Here is a 24,724-nt window from a genome sequence, read left to right as displayed (position 1 = left end):
ATAACCCATAGTCAACTGTAAACTACCAAATGGAAGATTCCAGAAATAATCAATTCGTGTTTTCAATCATGTACTTTTCAGAGTGGCACAATAAAATCTCAAGATGTCCTGTTCTGCCACACCTGATATATGAATCTACTTCAAGTATAAAACTAGTTGTTAAAACAATGATGATTATGTTCAAATTACCTTTATTTTACTTAACGGTGTTCCCCCAAGTGCAAAAGTGATGTTTGTTATTTTATTAGAGAATATCATTATAATTATTCTATTTTGGTATTGGTTATGGTTGTTAATCTCTTACCAAGTAACAGTGTGTGTGTGTGCGTGTGTCTGCATACACAACATGCACAACCCTCAGAGGCCCGGGGTGCTGGATTTTGTGAGTAATATAGTGCTGGAAACTGAACATGAGTCTTCTAAAAGAGCAGGAAATGCTCTCAAATGTTGAGCCATACCCCAACTGCCTCTGTTTATTTTTGTTATAGTATTCTATCATAGCAATAGAAAAGTATAGACATATATAAATACACACACACACAAAAATGTACATGCACCACAGTTGGAAGTGTATCTCTCAAAGATAAGGAGGCGAGGGGTGAGTGTATTGTTTTGATGGAAATTGTAGGGTTTGTACTCTGCAGCCTTCATCACCTAAACCTTTCCAGTGACCAGGAAGGAATGGCTTAGAACGGAGCTGCCTCCAGCATACCTTTCTGACAATGACTGTGTGTCCAGCACCGTTCCACAAACTGCCCATTGATGACGGTGGCAGGGCAGTTGGTCTTGCCCTTGGCAGTACCTGGACAGACATCCCCACACTCCTCATTGTCATCTTTGTTCAGCACGATGTAGTTGTCCTCCACAGAATCCAAGATCCGAGACCAGTCAATGGTGGCCAGGTAACAGAGCTCATTATTCTTCTCAATGCGAACAGAGCCCCGGGTGATGTTCATGAGGTTGTAGAGTCCCAGCTCCTTCAAGTGGACCATCTCAAAGATGACCAGGGCATAGTTGAAGAAGAGGCGGGAGCCTCGGATGACTGTAAGGTTGGGGAAGAGGTCTTTCAAACTCTCCAGGCCATAGACACGGAAAAGAAGCAGGTAGTCTGTGATCATGATGAGTTTGGGGAAACTGAGGTCTCGGAAATCTTCTGGTCTGGTTTTGAACATCAAGAGGATCTGCAGATGGCCCTCGATGACTGAGCAGTTCTCCAGCTCATGCAGCCTGGTCAGGTTGTTCCTGATGTCCATGCCAGGGCACACTAAAGGGCAGACAACAGAAGTAAAGTAGATGAGCCAAGGACTCTAAAACAGCTAATGAGGCCAGAGTCAGGAAGACAGCAGTGTTTGCTGTACAGGCATGAAGACCTGATACCCATGCCCAGGACCCATGTAGTAAGCTGGTACAGCAGCATGTGTCTATGAGGGCTGGGGGCATGCAGAGATAGACTGATTCCCACAGCTTATTGGGCTATTTGTATCAATGAACTCCAGGTCAGTAGGATACCCTGTCTTAAGAAATAAAGTGGAGGGCTTCTAAGGAACGGTTGTCACTTGAAGTAGACTTCTGGTCTCTAACACACACACACACAGGGGCTATATATCCCAGAGCACTCTAGGTCAGCATATCACAGAGACTCCTGCAAATCTATGCTCACTGCTGCTCTGTTCACAATAGCTATATGTGAAAGCAGTTTAAATGGATAAATAATAAAGAAAATGTGGCACATAATATAGACATCTTCTCAATAGCCAAGTTATGAAACAAGCAATTGATAGACCACTTTCCCAGCATGCATAAAGCCCCTTAGTTCCATGCCCAGCACATACTGGATATGGTGGTGCACACCTATAATCCCAGCATTTAGGAGGCAGGAGACAGGAGGTTCAGGAGTTGAAAGTCATCTTCGGCTACAAAGCAAGTCAAGAGGCCAACCTGGGCTATTTGAGACCCTGTCTTAAAAAATAATGATAATAAAAGGTAACAAAGAAAATATGGCATGTAGACACAATGGAGTACTAGTCAGTCATACAGAATGAAATAGTTACATTTATTATATACATGCATGACAGAAGCAGAAAGGAGAGCAGTTGAGGTAAAGAAACATGCATGTGGGCAGAGAGCCAAGTAAGAATAATGGGGCAGGCAGGGGTGATGAGCAAGGTACAATCATATAGACACACAAAATGACATAGCTTGAAACCCATTCTTCAGTGTGACAACCAAAAAGCTTAATGAAGGAAAAAACCAGGACTCCTTTCCAATCTTCCTGGCTATTAACAGAGACAGTGCCACGGTCAATGTGATCAGGTATGTCTCTTCCACATCCAGACTTCGTGAACTGTGTAGAGTTGCCCAGGAAAGGATGATCTGTTTCCAGGCTTTGAGAAGCCTCTATATTGGTTCCCCACTGACTATACCAGCAGACATTCCCACCAACAGTATGTAAGAGCTCCCCTTCCTTAATATTTGCATCATTCTGATGAATAGCCATCACCATACATGTCCATCAATAAATGAATGGATAAGGATATATGGTGTGCTAGGGGTGGTGGCCACTTGTAACCGCAGTGATCAAGAGGCTGAGGCAGGAAGATTATGAGTATGAAGATAATCTGGGATACATGGACTAGGCTGAAGGACATGGTTCAGATGTAGAGCCCCTGCCTAGACTCTCCCAATGAGGGCTGGGATGTGGCTTAGGGGAAGAACCCCTGCCTAAAATCTCCCAGTGAGGGGCTGGAGGTCTGGTTCAGGGGTAGAGTCCCTGCCTAGAGTTTCCCAGTGAGGAGATGGGACAGTGGTTCAGAGGTAGAAGCCCCTGCCTACTGCGCACAAGGCCTTCTGTCCAATCCCCATCAGAGAAGATGGGAAAGCTACAATTAGGGCCAGTGCCAGCTTTGTGGTCACCCACTGTGGGCTCTGCATTTCAAATTCCTAAGACAGCCCCAATGAATGGCTTTCCCTGTAAAGCAACCATGCCTAAATAATTCCTTTCAAAAGGCAAAAAACATAATTCCTTTGGCTGCCCAGTTAGAAGCCTTAACATAATCATAACCCTATCTATGAGGCAATCGGCTGACAGGAGAGTTGAGTAAGACATCAAGTGCAGAGGAAAGGGCAGCCGACCCCAGCCCAGGGCCCCTGAGACTCAGCATGGAAGCTCTTCAGGAAGTGACTGACAGAAAAATGTACTCATATCAGAACAGGGCAAGGAAAAACTGAATGTCTTTGTTTTGTGTTCACCCACCTCCCTGGCTGGCTCGCTTCCTTGGCCTGCCCTCCTGGCTGCCAATCAAGGTCTAATTACCTTTTACCTGGGTGTGGCAAGAGCTTCCCAGGAAACCCAACCTCCATCTCTTTGCTCAAACACAAAGGGAGTGCTGATTCTCCTAAGGGTGGGGGGCCTGCCAAGTTCCTACCCCCTCCACGCCTTCCCATGGCCCTGCACGCCTGGCAATCACAGTCCTCGATATTCCTAAAAACCCTCCCACCCCTTAAGCTATGTGCGCTGGCTAGTTTTTGTCAACTTGACACAAGCTTGAGTCATCTGGGAAGAGAGAACCTCAGTTTAGAAACTGTCTTCATCAGACTGCCCTAGAGGCAAGCCTATGGATTGATATGGGAGGAGTCAGACCACTATGGGCCTCCCCAAGACTGGTGGTCCTGGATTGTCGAAGAAAGCCAGGAAGAATAAGCCAGTCAGCCCTGCTCCTCCAAGGTCTCCACTTCAGTTCCTGCCTCTGGGTTCCTGCCTTGAGTTCCTGCCTTGACTTCCCTTCATGACAGACTAGGTTGTGAAGGTAGCTGTTGGTCATGGCGTGTTTATCAAAGCAACAGCAAACAAATGAGAGCAGCTACTCTCTCAATAGCTACAAAACTCCCTGTCCCCAATGTCAGATGCCCTGTTGGGAGCAATAAAGGAAATGCTCAATTCAAGAGAAGGGCTCAGGCACTGAATGGTATGCAATAGGTGCTCAGCTCACGTCACCTGTGTTGATGTGTATTTTCCCTCAAATATGTAACATACATCTCTGCGTGAGTCTGTTGTATGCACTCACAACCCCCACCTTCACCCCCAGCAAAGGACAAAGGTGTCATTCTTCCTCACATGCCTTCCACTATCTTTTTGAGACAGTTTCTCTCTGACCTGGAGCTTGCTGAGTGGGCTAAGCTAGCGAGTCAGTGAGCCCCAGGACTCCATCTGTCTCTTCCACCCCAGCTATGATTATAAGTATAAGCCGCCACTCCTGGATTCTTGGCTTCTGGGGAACTAATTCAGTTCCTCGTACTTGCAAGGCAAGTTCTTTATTGACTGAGCTGTCTCCCCGCTTCTATTTTAATCTTCCTCATCTTCCTTGTCTTCCTCCTCTGTCCCCATGCTCCCGAGGAAAAGGCAAACAGCTTACCAGCTAAGCTACCTCCCCAGCTCCTGCTGGCTACTCCCAGCCTCATCCTCCCAAGCCCTCAAATCACAGGGGCCCCACCACACTCTGCTTAGCTCCAGGCCATGATCCCTTACAGCCATTCAGAAGCCACCCACTCCAGCAGCCCTCCCTGACTGCCCTTCCCATGAAGACCTCTATGAGTCTCCCCTTCTTTGTGTTCCTTCTATACAAGTTAGCATTTGTCAGAATCAAACTCCTTAGATAGCATTTCCCTACCAACCAGAGCCCTCTGCACCCATACAACCCCTGTTTATCCCAAAACATCCAATATCTTTGAGGCAAAGAGACTCTTACCCTGGAACCAAACCTGACAACTGGAGTTCGATCCCTGGACCTCACATAGCAGAAAGAAAGAAACATCCTCTAACCTCCATATGTATACCGTGGGATATACATACATACATGTGCACACACATGCATGTATGCATGAACGTGCATGCACACATACACATACCAGCTAAGATAAAAGGAACAGATAGCTTGAGCCTGGCAAAATAATGAATCCCTGTCTCAAAATGAAAGACTCCAAGCTGGAGAGATGGCTCAGTGGATGAAATGCTGCCTTGTAAGCCTGATTGCATCCCTTGGTAGTGAGCACTTAGGATTTCTGCACTGGGAAGGTGGAGATAGGGGCTCCCTGGAGACCACTGGCTAGCCAGGCTACCAAGGTCCAGGACAGTGACAGACCCAGACCCTGTCTAAAAAGAAAATAGGGTGTCTGAGGGACACCTAAATTTTCCATTTGACCTCCACATAGATGTGCACATATGTGTAAGTATATACACACTACACACAGGCATGCACACATACACACACATGCACACATGCAAATATACATGAACACACACACACAAAGGGATAGGGAATCTAATCTGAGAATGACTCACAAAAGACGCAAAAGTGAATGGGGAAGTACATCCTAAAGCTCTTGGATTTGGTGTTCTTGCTTCATAACCCTCACAGAGCACATTAAACTCTATTAAAAGAAAAGCCACACACTTATTCATGAGGAAGTTAGAAGCCCCAGCCCTGGCAAGAGTAAAACTGCCACCCTGCCCAACACACTTGCCAGCCAGGCTCGGAGCAGAGCAGAAGGCCCCCTGCAGTGGTGAAGCCTGAGCTGGGAGACAGCTTTGAAGAGACCAGTACACCAGCTCAAATTCCACACAGTCGTACCAAGCAGATCTGAGGTTCCTGACACCTCAATGGTTTTCAAGCATGGACATATTGACAGGCAGAGACCCATAGACATACTGTGTCAATGTTACTCTTGATTGACAAGTGGACAGGATCTAGAAGCACACAGGGGACAAGCCTGTGTTGTGAGGAAGTCTCTACACTGGGTTAACTGAAATAGGAAGACCTACCCTGAAAGTGGGCAGTGCCATTCCACGGGCTGGGCTCCTGGACTAAATAGAGAGCAAGCAATGTTACAAAAACTTAGTCAAGGGCTAGAGAAACAGCTCAGGGGTAACATACTCATCCTGCAAATGTGAGGAGCAGAGTTCTGATCCCAGCACTCACAAAAATGATAGGCAGGTATGACAGCCTGCCTATAATCCCAGCACTTGGGAGATGAAGAGGAGGAGGCCCAGAACAAGCTGGCTTGATAAACTAGACATGCAATATTAGCCTCTGCTCTCCACACATTTGCACAGATACATGCACTCACACATGCTAACATGCATGTACATATCTTTTGCACAGATGCAAAAGAGAAAAAGGCTTAGTAAAGTCCTTGCTGAACAAACATGAACAGTTGTGTTCCATCCTCAAACCCCGCATATAAAAAGCAAGCACAGATGCATACACATAAGAGTTCTAGTGCTGGGGAGACAGACAGGAAGATCCTGGAGGCCCACAGGCACGCCAGCCTACCTTAAGCAGTGAGCCCCTGCCTCAAAATAACAAGGTGGACAGCACCTGAGGAATAACACAGGATGGTCTCTGGTATGTTGCTGTAATAGCAGCACAGGAGCTTTAGGAGTAACCAACCACTATCTGAATGGATTTAAGGCCCACTCCATAAGATGGAATCCATACCTGAAAATGCTAAAGTGGCCAAGAACCTGAGACTAGATAGATCATGGTCCCAGGGAAAACCTAATAAATAATTCTGCTAAAGGAATATAGCAATAAAATCACTCCTAATAACACACTCAGTGCCTTACTCAGCCATCATCAGAGAAATTTCCTCTTGCAGTAGATGGGAGACCGGCAACTAGACAATGTGTAGAGACTGAGAGATCTTGGAACACTCAGTCCTAAATGGGATGTCACACCCCTCCCCACAGGAATCAGGAAGCTAAGCGGAAGAGAGCACAAAAAGACTGTAGGAGTCAAGAGGTGATGGACAACTCCAAAAAAACAGTGTCTTCCAAACACAATAGGACAGGAGAACACATAAACCCTCAGAGACCATAGCAGTATGCACAGGGCCTATGCATCCAGACTGAGTCCCAGCACTGAGAGGGGGAACTGGAAACAGGCTCCCACTTCTAACCAGGAAAAAAGTCATCAGCAATTGATGCACCCACTGACAAAGGAAAAATGAGTTATCCCTGATGGATTATCACTGAGTATATCAACCACACGTCAGGGCACGCCTCATGCCCAGAAGTAGTTGGCCAACACAAAACAAACTCAAAGGTATTTTTATAAACTTTTTTTTTTTGTCTCTTTGCTTTGTTTGGGCATTTTCTCTTATTGGTCTTTAGTTTGTTTATTTTGACTTTCATTTTTCTGTTTTTGTGGGGTTTGTTGGAGAAGTTATTTTTTGTTTGGTTTTGGTCAACATGAAGTTGAGTGGGGGTCAGAGGAGGGCAGGATCTGGTAGAAACTGAAGGGAAAAATCATGATCAAAATATATTGAATTAAAATCTTTTTCGTTGTGCTCGCCTCGGAAGCACATACACTAAAATCGGCCCCTGCGCAAGGGTGCCACGCAATTCATGAAGCGCTCCATATTTCTAAAAAAATGGAGCACAGACCTAAACAGAACTCTCAACAGAGCACTCTAAAATGGCTGAAAGACACTTAAGGAAATGTCATCCTTAGTCATCAGAGAAATGCAAATCAAAACAACTCTGAGATTCCATCTTACACCTGTAAGAATGGCCAAGATCAAAAACACTGACGACAACTTATGCTGGAGAGGTTGTGGGGAAAGGGAACACTTCTGCATTGCTGGTGGGAACGCAAGCTGGTACAGCCCCTTTGGATGTCAGTGTGGCGATTTCTCAGAAAATTAGGAAACAACCTTCCTCAAGACCCAGCAATACCACTTCTGGGTATCTATCCAAATGATGCTCAATCATGCCACAAGGACATGTGCTCAACTGTGTTCATAGCAGCATTGTTTGTCATAGCCAGAACCTGGAAACAACCTAAATGCCCCTCGACTGAAGAATGGATAAGAAAAATGTGGTATATTTACACAATGGAGCACTCCACAGCAGAAAAAAGTAATGACATCTTGAATTTTGCAGGAAAATGGATGGAGCTAGAAAACATTATTTTGAGGGAGGTAACCCAGACACAGAAAGACAATTATCGCATGTATTCACTCATAGGTGGTTTTTAAACATAAAGCAAAGAAAACCAGCCTACAAACCACAATCCCAGGGAACTTAGACAACAATGAGGACCCTGAGAGAGACTTACATAGATCTAATCTACATGGGAAGTAGAAAGTAGAAAAAGACAAGGTCTCCTGATCAAATTGGGAGCATGGGGACCTTGGGGGAGGGTTAAAGGGGGAAGGGGGGTGGTAGGGAGGGGAGCAGAGAAAAATGTAGAGCTCAATAAAAATCAATATAAAAAACTTTTTTTGCTTAGAAAAAAAGCACCCTCTGGGTTCCACATACACATGTGTGCACATGAACACACACACACATGCATATATAAAGATCACACAATCCCACTCCTGTGCACCCAAGAGAAAAGAAAATGCATGTTCACACAAAGAACTTGCATACAAATGTGCACAGCAGAACTTTTCATACTAGCCAAAGACTGGATAGCACCTAAATGCCACTAAGGGACTCATGTATGTGGCATGTCGATACAAAAGAAATATTAATCAGCAATAAAGAGAACTAAAGTTCCGAAGGGCACTACCCTGTGAATGAATCTTTAAAAACATCATACACTTGATGGAAGAACTGGGTCCTAAAGACCGTGGACCTATTTATATAAAGTGTCCAGAAGAAGCCAATCCCAGAGAATCAGGACGTGGACAAGTGGCTGCAGGAGCCAGGGAGGGAGCTAAGGGACCAGCAATTCTTTGAAGGACAGGAAACCGTTGTAACACAGGGACTGTTGCACAATCCTGTGACTACACTCAAAACCACCAGAGCCCGCGCTTGAGCTGGAAGAACTATATAGCACACAAACTTACCTTACTATAAATAAACATTAAAAGGATCTAATTGCAGGGGCAATAAAGAAGCACTTTGCTGTTTTAATCTCTCTGTAAATCTAACTCTTAACTCATTAAAGCCTGATGTGTCCCTGGGAGGTGAAAACAATAGAGCAATTTATTGTTGAAACAGAAAAAATATCCAGAAGATGTCTGAACCAACATCAGAAATTCTTGTAGGAATCCCAGCAGCTTCAGCCCCAACTCTGCCCCTGTGGGTGGGAATGATACTTCACGGTTTAATAAGGGCCTGGAGAAGGCTCAGCAGTGAAGAGCACTAGCTGCTCCTGCAGAGGGAGGACTTGGTGTGATTCCCAGCACCCACGTGGCAGCTCTGTAACCCCAGTCCCAGAGGATCCAACGCCCTCTTCTGACCTCCACAGACACTAGGCACACACAGGGTGTACAGATAAACATGCAGGCAAACCACTCACGAACATAAATCAAACCTACAAAGCTGTAAGTGATTCACAAGGAGGTACAGAAGGCAGGCAATAGGAAGGTCCTATTGGCAGCTACAGTTCTCCCAGCCTTTGACCATCACTTGCTCATGCTTACCCCTCTACTCCCTGATTGTTTGATGATGTTGTTTTCTTTTGCAATCAGTCTTTGAGACTAGGTCTTGTTATGTAGCCCAGGCTAGCCTTGAATTCAAAATCCTCCTAGCTCAGTCTCCTCAGAGGTAGGGTGACAGTTATGGTGTCATACCCACCCAGTTTTCTTTTTTTTTTTTTCCTTAAAATTATTGTTTCTGCTGTTGATAATGATGAAACTAAGAGTTTCATAAAGCTGTCAGGCTGGCCTCAAACTTTCTACAAAGCCAAAGATGGCCTTCCACTCCTGATCCTAGAATACAGTGATGTCTTGGATGCCACCCCAAGCACCACATCAACTGGGCACAGTGGTACATGAAAGTTATCCCAGCACTCAGGAGGGGGGACAGGAGGGGCACGGATTCAAGCACTCAGGGCTTCCTGCTACACAGTGAAATCCAGACAAGCCTGAGCTACATGAGACCCAGTGTCAAAAATAAAAGAGCAAATAAACACACCTACAACTAGGGAAAGAGCTCAGTGGGTAAAGTGCATACAGCACGGGCATGATTAGCCCATACGCACATAAAAGTCAGGCATGGCAGCACATGCCTGTGGTCCCAGCCCTGGGAAAGCAGAGAGGCATGTCACAGAGGGTCACTGGGCAGTCAAACCTAACTGAAACAGTTAGTTCTAACCTCATGTCAAAAAATAAAGTGGAAAGTGATTCTAGAGAACATATCCTGATGTCAGCCTTTGGCCTCCACACACACGCATGTGCTCACACATACAAAGACTACACACAGCACATTGAAGAAAAAAAGAAAAGCTGAAGAGATGTCTTGGTCCTGCAGAGGATCTAAGTTTGATTCCCAGCACCCTTGTTAGGTGGCTCACAGCCAGCTACAACTCTAGCTCCAAGGGAGAGCCCAACACCTCCAACCTCCCAGGGCAGCTGCACACACGGCCACATGCCCTAAAGGAAGCACACTGTATAAACTAACAACATGACTGCACATAGCACAGCTGAGGGCAAGGTTTTTACTGTAGGTAAGAGAGGGAGAGCAAGCAGCCAGAAGTGTCTGGAAGAGAGAAAGTAGCGGACACACACACACACACACACACACACACACACACGACATAGAGAGGACAGTGTAAGAGGATGACAGTGTAGGCAAAGGAGAAATCCAAACAGAGACCAGGAGAGGGCAAAAGAGAAGAGCAAGAGAGAGCATAGGGAAATAGCAGGGTTATAAGGAGAACGCACCGCTGCGGGGAGGAAAACTCAGGAGCTGGAGAAGGTGAGAGAGCTGGGTACCTGTAATACTGAAGGAGCCTGGAGGCCAGCATGCATTTTGGTTTGCTGGTAGGCACCACAGCCATTTGCCTCTCTGCCAGTTATTAAGGGTAATGGCTCCTTTTGATACAGGTAGGCAGCTTCACAAGTTCCTGAGGACCGCTGGCTTTTGTCTAGCCACCAGAATTTGGAGAAACAGTTTCTCTGGGCCTGACACATATAATTTAATTTTTCTTAGTTAAACTTTTTTTATTTAAGAGCTAAAACCATGGCTCAGTGGGTAAAGGTGAGCTGCCAAGCCTGATGAGCAGAGCCCCATTCCCAGGAACCACATGGTGAAGGGAGAAGCAATGCCTCCAATGTCCTCTGACTTCCACATGAACACATACACATACAGAAGTAAATAAAACAAAATTTTAAAAAAGAAAATGGCAAAATATAATCTGGCCAGTTTCAAGTACCCAAGACTGTGGATAGGGGCTGCCATAATGGACTGAGGCAAAGGCGAAAACGTGTGCCAGCACAGAGCAGGCCTCACCTAAGATGTCGTCCTCAGTCGCTCTGCACCTATTGCTCATAGCAGCGATTCCTGTGAAACTGAGGCTCACTATTTCGGGTGACCTTGGCTGCTGGCCAGTGAGCTCCCAGGACCATCAGGCTCTCCCATGCCCTGCTCTTGTATGGATATGGAGATGTAAACTGGGACCTTCCCAGTTCAGGGCAAGCTCTCATCCACTAAGCCACTCACCCAGCCCTCAAAACAGAATGCTTCACTGGAAAGAACTGACCCCCAGTTTCAGGACCCTGAAAACTGTACAAGGGGGAAAAACTAGTACCAGAGCCATATTGGAAGTGTGTCCCCACGGTGAGAACAGTGGAGGAGATGGGCTGGTAGGAGCGAGGAAGGCAGTGCTCAGCCCGCAGATTCCAGTGTTGCCCTATGCTCGGAATTTTTTAGTGTCTCTGCTTTCAACCATCACAACCCTGTCTGTTAGTCACAGATGTCTTCAGAATCATCCCTGGTCCCCTCTTCTGGGGCCCTGGTTGTTCCCTTCTGAATTCTTTCTGAAAACTTTCTCCTGAGCCAACAAGATGGCTCAATGGATACAGGAGCTTGCCACCACATCTGACAACCTGAGCTCAAGTCCCAGGCCAGGCATAATGGAAGGAAGGAACCAACCCCTACAGCTGTCCTCTGACCTCTGCCTGTGTATCTTATACACACACACACACACACACATACACTACATAAATAAATATAATACAATTTAAAGAGAGATAGATATTGCCTTCCAAACTACATGCTTCATGTGTTATGAAAGAGAAATTCGAGGTCTTGTTCAACTACCTAGAGATGGTCCCCACACCTTGCAGGGCAGGTGGGGAAGGGGATGACATAAAAATGGGATCTGTGTGAATGGATGTGATAGAATACTCTAAAAAGATACCAAGAAGCTCCCATCAGTGACACAGGAAGATCTCCAAGACATGTCGATCAGAGCAAGGCACAAGGGATCCAACATCACCTGCGTGTATGGTAAATAATGAGATGTGTAGCTTACTATGCTAAGAGTATCCCCTAAAAAGCTAATCAATGCTCCGGTCTCCATCTTCCAGTGCTGGAGACACCGATGCACACTGCCTCTTGTTTGGTTTCTCCTTCTGTTTTGTTTTGTTTTACACGAATGTTGATAATCTGAACTCTGGTCCTCACGCTTGCATAGCAAATTGTCTTACCAACAGCCATCACCTTGCCTGGGAAAGTTTTCACTACCAAAACTCTTCCTACTTGTGAGTTTGGGCTCTAGGCTATATGAGTTCAGCACTTTTCACATGGTGGTCAAGGGAACAATTACTGTGTTCGAGTCCCAGCTCTGCCTTTTCCCAGCTATGTGGTCATAAGCAAGCCCTATTTTCTCTTCTGAGCAACTCATGAGTCATGAGCCCAGGAAAGAAAATGATATTACCTGGATGCAAAATATGGTGGTTAATCTTTTTGTTTTGTTTTTCATTTTCATGTGTATTTGTATACGGTAAACATGTGTATGTATGTCCACGCATGTTTGTGCATGAGGAGTTAATGTGAACATGTGGAAGCCTAAGGTTGATGTCAGGAATAAAAATGGATCCCTCCTCCGGCTTACTCACTGAGGCAAGGTCTGTCAATCAAACCCAGACTGGATGATATGGTTGCCTTCTCTCTGCCTTCCCAGAATGGAATGACTAGAAAGTACCTTGAGTTTCTGAGCCTTCTGGGGATCCGATTATCTGGTCTTCATGCCTGCTTTCATGGGTCTTTTAAGGAGTGACCCATCTTCCCAAGTCCTGAGATGGTTGATTTTAGCTGTTATTGGATGGGCTTTAGAATCACCACAGAAAGAAATGCCTAGGCATATCTGTGAAGCAGTTTCTAGACTGGGTTAACTGAGGTGGAAGACCCATGCTAATATGAGCAGCAGCATCCCAGGGGCTGGATCATGGACTGAATGAGAAGGAGCAGCTGAGCACCAGCATCCATCTCTCTCTACTTCCTGGCTATGGATGCAATGTGACCACTACCTCAAGCTCCTGCTGCCACGCCTTCCCGGCCATGATGGACTGTGAGCCAAAATACTCCCCTCATCCTTCCTTAAGTCACTTTCCTCAAATGACTCATGGCAGCAATGAGGCAGGTGACTGACACAGACAGATGGAGGGCTCTTCTTTTATTATCAACAGAGAAAAGGAAAAGCAACGAGGACAAGCATAAGGTGAGAGAGTGATGACAGGCCTTTCCCACCCAGCCTTCATCCTTCTGCAAATTCCTCACACAGCTGTTGTGCATGCAGACTCGTGCACCCAGAGGACCTCTCAAAGCAAACAAGAGCCAGCAAGTGGCTCCAAGGGTGTCCCTCAGAACTCCTGGAGGCTGGGGAGACGGCTCAGTGGGTGTCCCTCAGAACTTCTGGAGGCTGGGGAGATGGCTCAGTGGGTGTCCCTCAGAACTCCTGGAAGCTGGGGAGACGGCTCAGTGGGTGTCCCTCAGAACTTCTGGAGGCTGGGGAGATGGCTCAGTGGGTGTCCTATTTTCATTCCCGATACTATTATAAAAGATCTTGAAAAAAGCAGCTTAGGGCACAGAAAGAGTTTATTTCAGCTTACAACTCCAGGTTAGAGGTCATCCGTGCAGGAAGGAGGTCAAAGCAGGAACTTCAAACAGCTTACACGTGCTTGCTCAATTCCACCTGTCTTACACAGTTTAGGACCCCTGCTAGGGAATGAAGGATTTGAAACAATCCCCTCCCACATAGGCTCCCCCAGGCCAGCCCAATGCAGACAGTTCCTCCTTGAGACTCTTCCCAAGTGACTCTGGGTTCTGTCAGGGTGACAATTAAAGCTATCTGTCACAACCAGTAAAGCACTTTCCCTGAAGTGTGAAGACCAGAGTTCAAATCTCCAGCACCTATTTAAATTGTGGATGGGCAAAGTGGTCTCCTACAATCTCAGAGGTCCAAGGAAATATCACAAGAGGGACCCACAGCCAGCTGGCTAGTTAGACTAGCCAAATCAGCCAGTTTTGGGGTCAAATGACAGACATTGTACCAATATGAATAGGACAACTGACATCAAAATCTGGCCTGCACACACACATGCCCATATGCAAGTAAACAATGCATATTCAAAACTCTATAGAATTCCCTCACCTCAGAGGCAGAAGACAGATGCTCAACCCTCCACAGGGACAGTTTAGGATGCCAAAAGTCTAGACAGATCCTCGGATTCTGTAGAACTCAGATCCACCAGGGAAGACAGGATCAACAAAACAGGATTCCACAATGTAGACATGCAGGAAGGCAGGCAGGCACACATGCACACGCACATGTGCATGCACACACACTACTAGTACTACTAACAGGCCCAGTGTTGTAGTTGTTTGTTCCTTCCTGTCCCAATCAACACAGCCTATAGAAGCACCAACCTTTTCCACATTCCCACAAAAGCAAAAGAGACTTTTAGCACAAGTCTCTCTGCACTGCAATAGAGCTGGAAGCCAAGCTACGCCCTTCAGCAGGCAGACCAGAAAACGTCCCCCATTGGAAACAAAACAGATCTCTAAACACTCGGAATTGTGAACTGGCAAAATGGCTCAGGGAGAGTACAGGTGCTTGCCACCAAGTGTGATGACCTCGTTTTGAACTCCAGGACCCACAGTGATGAAAGGAAAGAATCAACTCCCGTAAGTTGCCCTCTGACCTCCACAAGCACCCAGATGCACAAAATAAATACATGTTTAAAGGTTTTTTTTAAACTAGTTTGTTAAACAACAAAGAAAGCGAACTACTCCCTAGCTGGGTCCAACCTGTTCAATGGAACTTAAGCCAGGAGTGGCCCAGGCCACTGAGTGAACTGTCCAGAAGGTATAACCAAGAATCTGCACAAGGATGAAAATATTAGCAAAAACCATTGTTTGCATTTCCAAAGAACTCTAGATAGGAAACTGGCCAGCCAAACTGTACACCAGGGTCATGGGGAACACCTATGGCCAATTGCTCCTGTTCTTTTCCGTGGAACACTCTAAATTGCCTGAAAACAGGTTGAGTTCCTCCGAGTGACTGCCCACAATCATTTATTTATTTACTTTTGAGATAATGTCTCAGGTAGCCCAAACTGGCCTAAAACTCACCGTGTAGCCAAGGACAACAAACGCTTCACATCCTTCTGCCTCCGCGTCCTCTGTGCTGGCATGGCAGGTGTAGGTCTTGCTCATGCGGTGCTGGGGATTGAACCCAAATGCATGCCAGGCAAGCATTCTACCCACTGAGCACAGCCCCAGCTCAACTCTGACTCTATCACAGGCAGTCCATCAACTGATTTCCCACTTCCTCCCCATCACAATCCCCTATATAAACACACACCACACACAGAGAGACACACTACATACACAGATACATACCACACACACAGGCGTGCATGCACACACACCACATACTTCTTAATCTATGCTCCATACATGAGAGAGAGTATGAGGTGGGTGGTGTTTGTCTTTCTGAACCTGGCTTATTTCCCTTAACATAATGACCTCTAGTTATATCCATCTTCCTGAAAGTGCCATGATGACATTTTTCTTCAAGGTATGCATCAAATTCCAATTTACAGACCATATCTTCTTTGTCCACTGTCAATGGACATCTAGGCTGGTTCTCAATCTTGACTCTTCTGCATAGTGTAGCAAGGAACACAAATGGCCAAGTGTCTCTGAGCACAAAGCCTCTTAAAATGACACACAGCCTTCATGCCTCAGGGATAAAAGATGGTACCTTAAAAATATGCAAAGGGATCGTGTTAAGCAGCCAGATCACCAACAAAATATACAAAAATGAGCAAACAGGAAGCCAAATATGCCACACACAGAACAGACAGTTGCAGGCTCCAGATGGAGCTTAATAGGTAAAGTACTTGCCTAGCATGTACAAAGCCCTAGGATCCACCCCCAACATAAACCCTGTGTGCAAGTGTGTGTCTGTAATCCCAGCACTCAGCATGTGGAGGCAGGAGAATCAGGAGTTCAAGACCAGCCTTAGCTACATAGTGAATTTGAGGACAGCCTGAACTACATGAGATACTGCCTCAAAAGGAGAAACACACGCACACACACACAGCAAAAGACACACTTGCAATGATCTCCAGATGTGAACACGGCATAAACTGATCAGCTTAGTGTTGAAGCTGCATTGTTACCTTGCTGGTCTGCAAATTCAAAGCTCCAACTTTTTGAGTATCCTCAAATAACCACAAGTATGTCACAAGAATTAATCTAGAGGTTCCAAATAAATTTCAGCAACTAAGCAGCTTTATAAATCCCAGGGCCTGGGGTTAAGAGGACCAAACATTTCAATTTTAAGAATTTATCCATCTAATTATAGGACTTTTTCTTTCATTCTGGAAAAAAATAAAGATTACAAGGATGAGGTATGCCATCAGAGAGGTAGCACATACCTGTTATCCCAGCACTCTGAAGGCAGAACAATCACCACAAGTTCCAGGTCAGCCTGGGCTACATAGTGAATGTTTGCCTTAAGAAATTTTTTGATTAATAAATTAATTTATTAATATAATTTATAATAATAATAAAAATAAAAACAGTAGTCAGGCGGTGATGGTGCACTCCTTTAATCCCAGCACTCAGGAGGCAGAGGCAGGCGGATCTCTATGAATTTGAGGCCAGTCTGGTCTACAGAGCTAGTTCCAGGACAGGTTCTAAAGCTACACATAGAAACACTGTCTCAAAAACACATGGGAAAAAATACATACCTCTCTATAGGACATGGTTTAAAATCTAAAAACGAGAATGGAAAGATGGCTGAGTGGCTAAGAGTGTGTACAGCTCTTGCAGACAACCAGGGTTCAGTTCCAGCACCCGTGGTGAGCAGCTCACAACTGCCTGGAACTCCAGCTCCAGGGAGACCTCATGCCCTCTACTGGTCTCCAAAGGCACTGCACTCACATGCACAAACACAAACAACACATAATTAAAAACAAAATCTTAAAAAAATAAAAGAATAGGTTAACTATATAGAGAAATTAGGTTTTGCAGTTGGCATGAACAGAGCAGCAGGGGAGGAGAGAAACAGAACATAGTATAGATGGGGCTTGAGAGATGGCCCCTGCTCTTCCAGAGGTCCTGAGTTCAATTCCCAGCAACTACATGGTGGCTTACAACTATTTGTAGTAAGATCTGGCACCCTCTTCTGGCCTGCAGGCATATATGCAGACAGAACACTGTATATATAATAAATACATCTATTTTTAAAAATCCTTAAAGAACATAGTATAGAGAAAGAAAAATAATTTTCTTTCTACCCTTTCATTTTTAGCCAGGATGGAATTTTGGAATCACAGGAGTGAGAGGGAAGGGCTGAGTGTTTGGGAAATGCAAGGAACAGGTCTACCTTGACTTCCTGTTCCTCACCAGGAAGAGGGGAGACTCGAGGGACAGCACTCCAGCTCACACAGAATCTTCAAACAGCAACAGTCATTTTTTAAAAAATAACATTTCTTTATTTTTAAGGTTTGTTTGGTTGGTTTGGGGGTGTTTCTTGTTTTTTGTTATTTTGAGGAAAGTTGGGGGTTTTTTTGGATTTTGGTTGTTTGCTTTCTTTCTGGTTTCTTTTTAGATAAGATATTATATAACTCTGACTGGCCTGGAACTCACAGAGATCTGCCTGCCTCTGCCTCCTGAGTTGCTGGAGGTTAAAGGCAAGCAAGCAACATCACAACCAACTGTTGTTGTTTTAAGTGTGTGTGAGTCTGTCTGTCTGTCTGTGCATTCCTTCAGTGACTCCTCCCCACCCCCCACCCCCAGCTGGAGTTACAAACAGTTAAGAGCCTCCTGACTTGGGTGTTGGGAATCAAACACAGGGCCTCTGGAAAAGCAACCCTTAACCGCTGAGCCATCTCTCCAGACCCCTCCTTCCCCCTTTGTTTTGAGACAGGTTCTCCCTCATACAGCCCAGGTTGGCCTTGACTCCCTGTGTAGCTGAGGATAACCTTAAGCTCCGGATCCTTCTGTCTATACCTACCTCCCCAGTGCTGGGTCACCAGAGTACACGACCATGCAGGGTGCAAGCAGCACTATGGATAGAATCCAGGGCTTCATGCACACTCATGCCTAAGCAAACACCTTACCAACTGAGCCACATCCCCAGTCCCCAGGACAGTATTTTTTTAAATGACTAGGGGAAAGGACTTTGAGTTCTCATGGTGGCAAGTTATGAGCAGGCAGACGAAGGACAGATAAATGCTAGTTAGTGAAGTTTATTAAATAGGAGACTGGGGATGTAGCTCGATTGGTAGAGTGCTCGCCTGGCAAAGCAAAGCCCCGGGTTCAATCCCCAGCTCTGCATAAACCAGGAGGGATGGTACAACCTGCCATGCAAGCACTCAGGAGGCAGAACCAAGAGGATTGAGAGTTGAACATTCTCTCAGCTACACAACGAATTTGAAGCCAGCCTGGGCCACATATGACCCTGTCTCCAAAACAGAAAAGAAGAAAAGAAAGAAAGAAGTTAGAGGGGAAAGGGAGAAGGAGAAGGTGGGAGAAGAAGGAAGTGAAAAAGGAGATGAAGTAAAAAGAAGAAAGAGAAGAAAGGAGAAGGGGAAGAGGGAGAAAAGGGGGAACAGGAAGAGAGTGAAGAAAGAAGGAGGGAGATGAGGGTAGAAGGTGGTGCAGAGGGCTGGGGCGATAGCTCAGTGGCAGGGCACTGTGTACCATGTTCAAGTTCCTCCGTCTAACCCCAGAACCAAAAAACAAACAAAAAAAGCATGATCCAGAAAACTGTGGATGAAAGGCTGAAGTGTAAATATTTTTTGTTGTTGTTGTTACTACTTAACTCCCTAAGATTAGGGCATGAAAATAGTCAAGAAGGAGTATACAAAGGTGTGTGGCCCTGTGCCAATAAAACTTTATTTACAAAACCAGTAAATTTAGCACAAGCACCACAGTTTACTGACCCCTTTTTGTAGAAAAAGACTTAGACTAAATGGAACTGACACAGTGGGTCAGGAGAGGGGTGAAGGGCAGGCAGTCTACACACGGCACATGGAAAAAGAAAAAGCTTACCCCAGCTGGAGGGGGGTGCAGAACACTGGAAAGCCAGGCACAAGGGAAAATGCCTTCCTCGGGCAAGGACTCAGTCAGGCCTATGGTGACCAACAGACAAGACAGCAAGAGAGTGACAGTATGTCCCTAAGGAGGATAGCAGAGCTAGAGGTCAAAAGTGAAGACGGGTTTAGAGTATATTGAGTGTTTAGAGGCTAAAGAGAGAAGGGCTACAGAGGGGTGGAAGATTCTAGAACAAGGAGAGGAGGAAAAAGCAAGGCTTCTTAAGGCAAGTGTTAGAGACAATCTGTCATGATTGGAGCTATTTTTCATCGTTAGAACTTAAGAGACAGTAGGGCACCACTGGCATCAAGTTAGCAGAGACCAAGGGTGTCCACTAAACACATCAACAAAGCCAGGACAGCCCCTACAATCCAGAATAAGCCCACCCCAAGTTTTGAAGCTTGTTTGGGGTCTAGCAAGATGGCTCAGCAGGTGATCCCTAAGACACATATAAAGATGGATAGAAAGAACTGACTGCAGAAGGTTGTTCTCTGGCCTCCACATACATGCCTGACACATAGGAGCATACACAAACACACACGTGCACACAGCATGCACTCAGGCATGCATACATATACAAAATAAAATAATTTGAAAATTAATTTTAAATCAGAATAATTAATAAGGTAGAAAGCAACTTAGGAAGATACCTGGTATTGGCCTCACTCACATCCACTCACCCACATGAACACATACAAACACACACACCCCTCCAAAGGTAACCCAACAGATACCCCTAAAGCTCAGAAGGTTCCAATTGTTGCCATTGCCCCCTGCCTTGTCCTTAACTTCACAGTCCTCAGAGGGCTATCTCGCTCAGAGCCAGCCTGATCAAGGAAGAAATGGAAGAGCTACCCACCGCTTAGCTGAACCTTGCTACCAAGAGTTCACTGAAAGATGAACTGAGTACCCCGCCCTTAGGGACACCTCCCCCAAAAAAGACCCATGCCTTTCTTAAACACCACATAGGTCCTCATCACCACCACCACCCCCCAATCCCAAGCATGATGGACCTTACAGATTCAAGTTCTAGAAAGTTCCTCGCCCTACACCAAGCCTCTAAGAGGCATCAGGACTAGTTTATTTAACAGAATTTTGTTAACGATTACCCCAAAGCAGGGGCGGGAGCTTCCAACCCAAAAGAGCAAGTGTTTGTTAAGAAATCCAGTACAAGGGCAAGCGAGATGGGTAACGACGCTTGCTGCCAAGCCTCATGACCTGCATCCAATTTCCAGGACCCAGACTGGAAAGAGGGAACCGACTCCAGAGAGCTGTCCTCTGACCCCCACACTCAAGCTGTGATATACACATGTTGGCCCCACATACACACAATTATAATAAGTAAAATTAAATTTCAAAAATAAGGAAACAAAAGAGCCGGACATAATGGTGTGTGACTTTAATCTTCACACTTTTGGGGCAGAGGCAGGCAGGTCTCTGAGTTAGAGAGCAGCCTGGTCTACACAGGGAGTTCAAGACTACACAGTAAAACCCTGTCTCAAGATGAGTAATTAATTAATTAATTAATTTAATTAAAAAGAAAAAAAACAAGGAAACAAAGAAACCCAGTAGGCAGGCAGGGAACTGCCGCCCTGGCCAAGTGGTCTGTCGGCAGCCTTTATGAACCTGTCCTTTCTTCTCATGCAGAAACAGATGGCTACTGCTTTGAAGGCATGTGACAAGGACTCAGTGAGATCATGTTTACAAAGTATGGGGATTTTCCAGGAAATAAAGGATTTTTGTTATTCTTGTTGTTTGAGACAGGATCTCCTATTGCCCAGGCTGGTCTCAAACTCACTACCTCAGCCAGGATGACCTTGAATTCCTGATCCTCCGCCTCCACCTTCAGAGTCCAGTGACAACGTGTACGACTCCACATCCAGTTTATGCATGTCTAGGAATGAAACACAGGGGCTTCGTGCATGCTTGGGAAGCACATGCTCAGCCAGGGAGTGCCCTAATGGTACACACTTACTGCATAGACTCCAATGTCTTTGTACCTGTATGCCACTGCGGAAAAAATACCTATATGTACCTGCAATGTACTAGACACTACTCAGGCTCTGACATCAGTGAGGAACAAATACAAGGCCCTGCCTGTGTACAAAGCCAGAGAAGCTCCATTTCCTGAGCACAGGAAGTACAGGCACAGATGAACAATTACCAAAAACGCAAAAACAGAACTCAAGGAACCAACTTGTGTGCCCAAGTGCACAGCACTGCACACACAAAGTAACCCTACTTCCTTAAGGCAATTCCAAGGAGCCTCTGGGAGCAGCATAGGTGAGCCCAGGAGCCTTGGGAAACAGCATAGAGGATCCCAGGGGCCTTGGAGGGCAAGATCGGTGATCCCAGAAGCCTTGGGGAGCAGCATAGGTGATTCCAGGAGCCTTGGGGAGCAGCATAGGTGACCCCAGGAGCCTTGGGGAGCAGCATAGGTGATTCCAGGAGCCTTGGGGAGCAGCATAGGTGATCCCAGAAGCCTTGGGGAGCAGCATAGGTGATTCCAGGGGCCTTGGGGAGCAGCATAGGTGATCCCAGGAGCCTTGGGGAGCAGCATAGGTGATCCCAAAGAGCCGCAGGGAGTAGCATAGGTGTTAACAATTCTTGAATTGTCTTAATAAGAATCCAAACCATGGGCTGGAGAGATAGTTCAGTGGGTAAAAGTGCTTGCTGCTCAAGCATAAGGACTGGAGTTCAAATCCCCAACACCCGCATAAAAGCCATCCCTTCAACACACATCTGTAACCCCAGTGATAAAAGAGGTGAGTGCAGGAGGAACCTGGGGCTCTCTGGCTAGTCAGCATAGCCAAATCAGCAAAGTCTAGGTTCATTGAGAGACCCTGTGTCAAAACATAAGGTTGAGGGTGACAGAGGCAAACACCTGGTGTCAACCTAGGGCCTCTGCAAACACACACACAGGCACACTCATGTACACACACACACACACACACACAAACCAAACCAATGGCCACTCTTCATTGAGTATCTCTGTATACTAGATCCTGATCTTCGGGGTCTCAAAGACCTTAACTGGGTTAGCAGGTGACCCACTCAACAAACTCAGTCCAAACTGTTCAAGAATCTTGGGTGCACGCACACACATGCACGGGCGCACACATACATACCTCCTTCATTCACAAACTTCAGTTCCTCCCCTCACTGATCCCAAACAAACTGCTTTTCCTTTCTTCCTTGACCCCTTCCTCACTGTAATTAATTTCCTTTTGCGGAGGAATCTGAGCCAGTAACTCAGAAGATATTTTTCATTGCATGTGTTTTCAAACAGATCTAACATTGCCCGGGCTGGCCTCAAACTCAATATCTGGACTAGCCTTAAACTCGCCATTCTCCTACCTTGGCCATAACCAGACATAGAAAGCTAGTAAGGGCGACCTCAGAACACGTGAAGTAACACATCCTAAACATGCCTCGCTTTAGCCCTCTCTGAAATGGGCGTGCAACAACTTCGGCCTCCAGGGGACACTGAGAGGTTCTAGAGAAATGAGCTAACGACCTGGAGGCTCATAATCATTCTAATTATAACCATCCCGAAAGCTGCCCCTACTGCTACTATGATTGCTACGGGCCGAAGGTACGTAGAGTTTGCCACTAGACATCTGGAAGTAGAGAATTATAAACATAGCAGCCATGAGCTTAGACACAGTGTCCTCCATCAGTGAGGACACCCTGGCTTTGGCTTTAAACTTTTTAGGTGTTTGGCTTCCTAAATCTGTTGTAACCCTACTTTTTTAAGGCGACCCCAAAGAGCATGGGGTGGGAGGGCAGGTTTGGGTTCAGAGAAAAGAGCAAACACGGTTGAGAGGCACAATGGGGACAGACACCCAAAGGCTGGGCGGGCACTAGGGCAAGGTTCCTCAGACCCGAGTTGGGTACACGCGGGGTGCAGAGCCACAAGTTCAGCGGGCAAAGGCCAAGGTCAGCTGGCTTCTGTGGGGCCAGAGCCACCAAATCCACTATCACCCCTTCCCCGGGGGAAAGACGATCAGTCTTTAGGTAGAGGACTCTACACAGACTAAGGGCGACCTCAACCCTCAGTCCTTGAGGAGAGAGCTCTAAGTTGCCCCCGCTCGGGGGGGGGGATGTCCAAAACCCTTAATCCTTAGTGGAGAGTCTATATGTCTATACTGCTGGAATGGTGAGATGGGTGTCCGTAACCCTAGGTTCTTTGGGTGGCGGGTGCCTCTAAGTTGTATGGGGCGATGGAAGAGGTGTCCCCAACACTCAGTCCAAGGGAAGAGTTCTCTAGGTTGGCTGCGGCGGTGGGGAGGGGTGTCCCTGACCCTCACTCTTTACGGTGGGGGCTCCAAGTTGTCTGGCGCGATGGGGGGAGTGTCCCCGACACACTGATTTCACCCCAGACTTACCCTCGCCAGGGTACAGGTGGCCGGCTGCGCCCACCAGCAACGCGGCCACGGCCACCAGTAACGGCACGGCCGTTGTCTCACGTCGTTTCCCGGAGCCCATGGCTGTAGGAGCGCAGGGACCCCGGCGATCAGAGCACGCCACGCCGTCCCGCTGGGGACATAGTCCGCGAAGAGGTCGCCGGAGAGGCTCTAGGGGCCACGCGTCCGTCTCTTCCACGCCGGTGGCTCGCGGGCCGCAGCTCTCCAGGCGAGAGGGCCCTGGGGACAGCCCCGGGAAGAGCACAGAGGCCTCGGCTTCAACCGACGAGGTGGCGCGGCCCGCAGACTACGGCCCCGGGTCACCCAGGCCCGGTCCCGCGCCTGCAATCGCAGGGTCCAGAGCTCACCGCCGTGCACCCCCTTTCCAGGCCTCCTGTTTCTTCGCCCGGTGCAGCTCTGGGTGGGTCGCGTTCTGTGGAGTCTGAAACAGAGGGACGCGCGAACGGGCGGGCACCTGGGCTGGTGGCGGCGGCGGGAGCGAGGGCTCGACTCCGGCCCGTAAACAACGCGGCCCGTCAGCTGGGCCCCGCGCGGGCCGAGGGAAAAGGTGGCGCGGATTGAAGCTGGGAAGGGACTGTGCGCTCAAGTGAGGCCCGCGGAGGGGGGGGGGGGGCAAGCCAGCAAAGCGCCGGAAGGCGTGGCCAGAGCTTGCAATGCCACGCCTCCTCGCCTCCCCGTGTGGTGCCCCCAACGTTGGAGGCCCGGGGCGCACCTCAGATTCTCCCAACTCAGACACCCCAAAATGCCTATTTAACAAAGGCTACGACTTAAAAGCTTGGAAATGTCCCCAGATTAGTCTGACATGAATACCTTAAACAGCTCTGAGTCTCCCACGTCAGATCTCGGGAGCTGCCCAGCTCCGCGCCTGACTTGAACGCCCCCAAATAGCCCCGAGGTTCCAATTTAAATACCTGGGGCGCCCCAAATCCTCGTCCGACTCGAACATCAATAAACA

The 24,724-nt window shown here is 47.0% G+C and overlaps 1 protein-coding gene across 3 annotated transcripts in view; it reads right to left on the bottom strand.

The window, feature by feature from the left end:
• Insr (insulin receptor) overlaps positions 1-24,320 on the bottom strand; it is a 141,804-nt gene extending 117,484 nt beyond the window's left edge. For all 3 annotated transcript variants that reach the window (XM_057763844.1, XM_057763845.1, XM_057763846.1), the window contains exons 1-2: positions 23,731-24,320; positions 713-1,264 (exon numbers count right to left, since the gene is read on the bottom strand). In XM_057763844.1, the coding sequence (XP_057619827.1) occupies positions 713-1,264; positions 23,731-23,830 (652 nt within the window). In that variant the 5' untranslated portion in view covers positions 23,831-24,320. The remainder of the gene's footprint in view (positions 1-712; positions 1,265-23,730) is intronic.
• Between the last annotated feature and the right edge of the window lie 404 nt (positions 24,321-24,724).

The sequence above is a fragment of the Chionomys nivalis genome, chromosome 3, assembly GCF_950005125.1.
Source record: "Chionomys nivalis chromosome 3, mChiNiv1.1, whole genome shotgun sequence".
Lineage (NCBI taxonomy): Eukaryota > Metazoa > Chordata > Mammalia > Rodentia > Cricetidae > Chionomys > Chionomys nivalis.
Note: the sequence above shows the minus strand (reverse complement) of the source record. Positions and strands in the feature narration are given on the sequence as shown.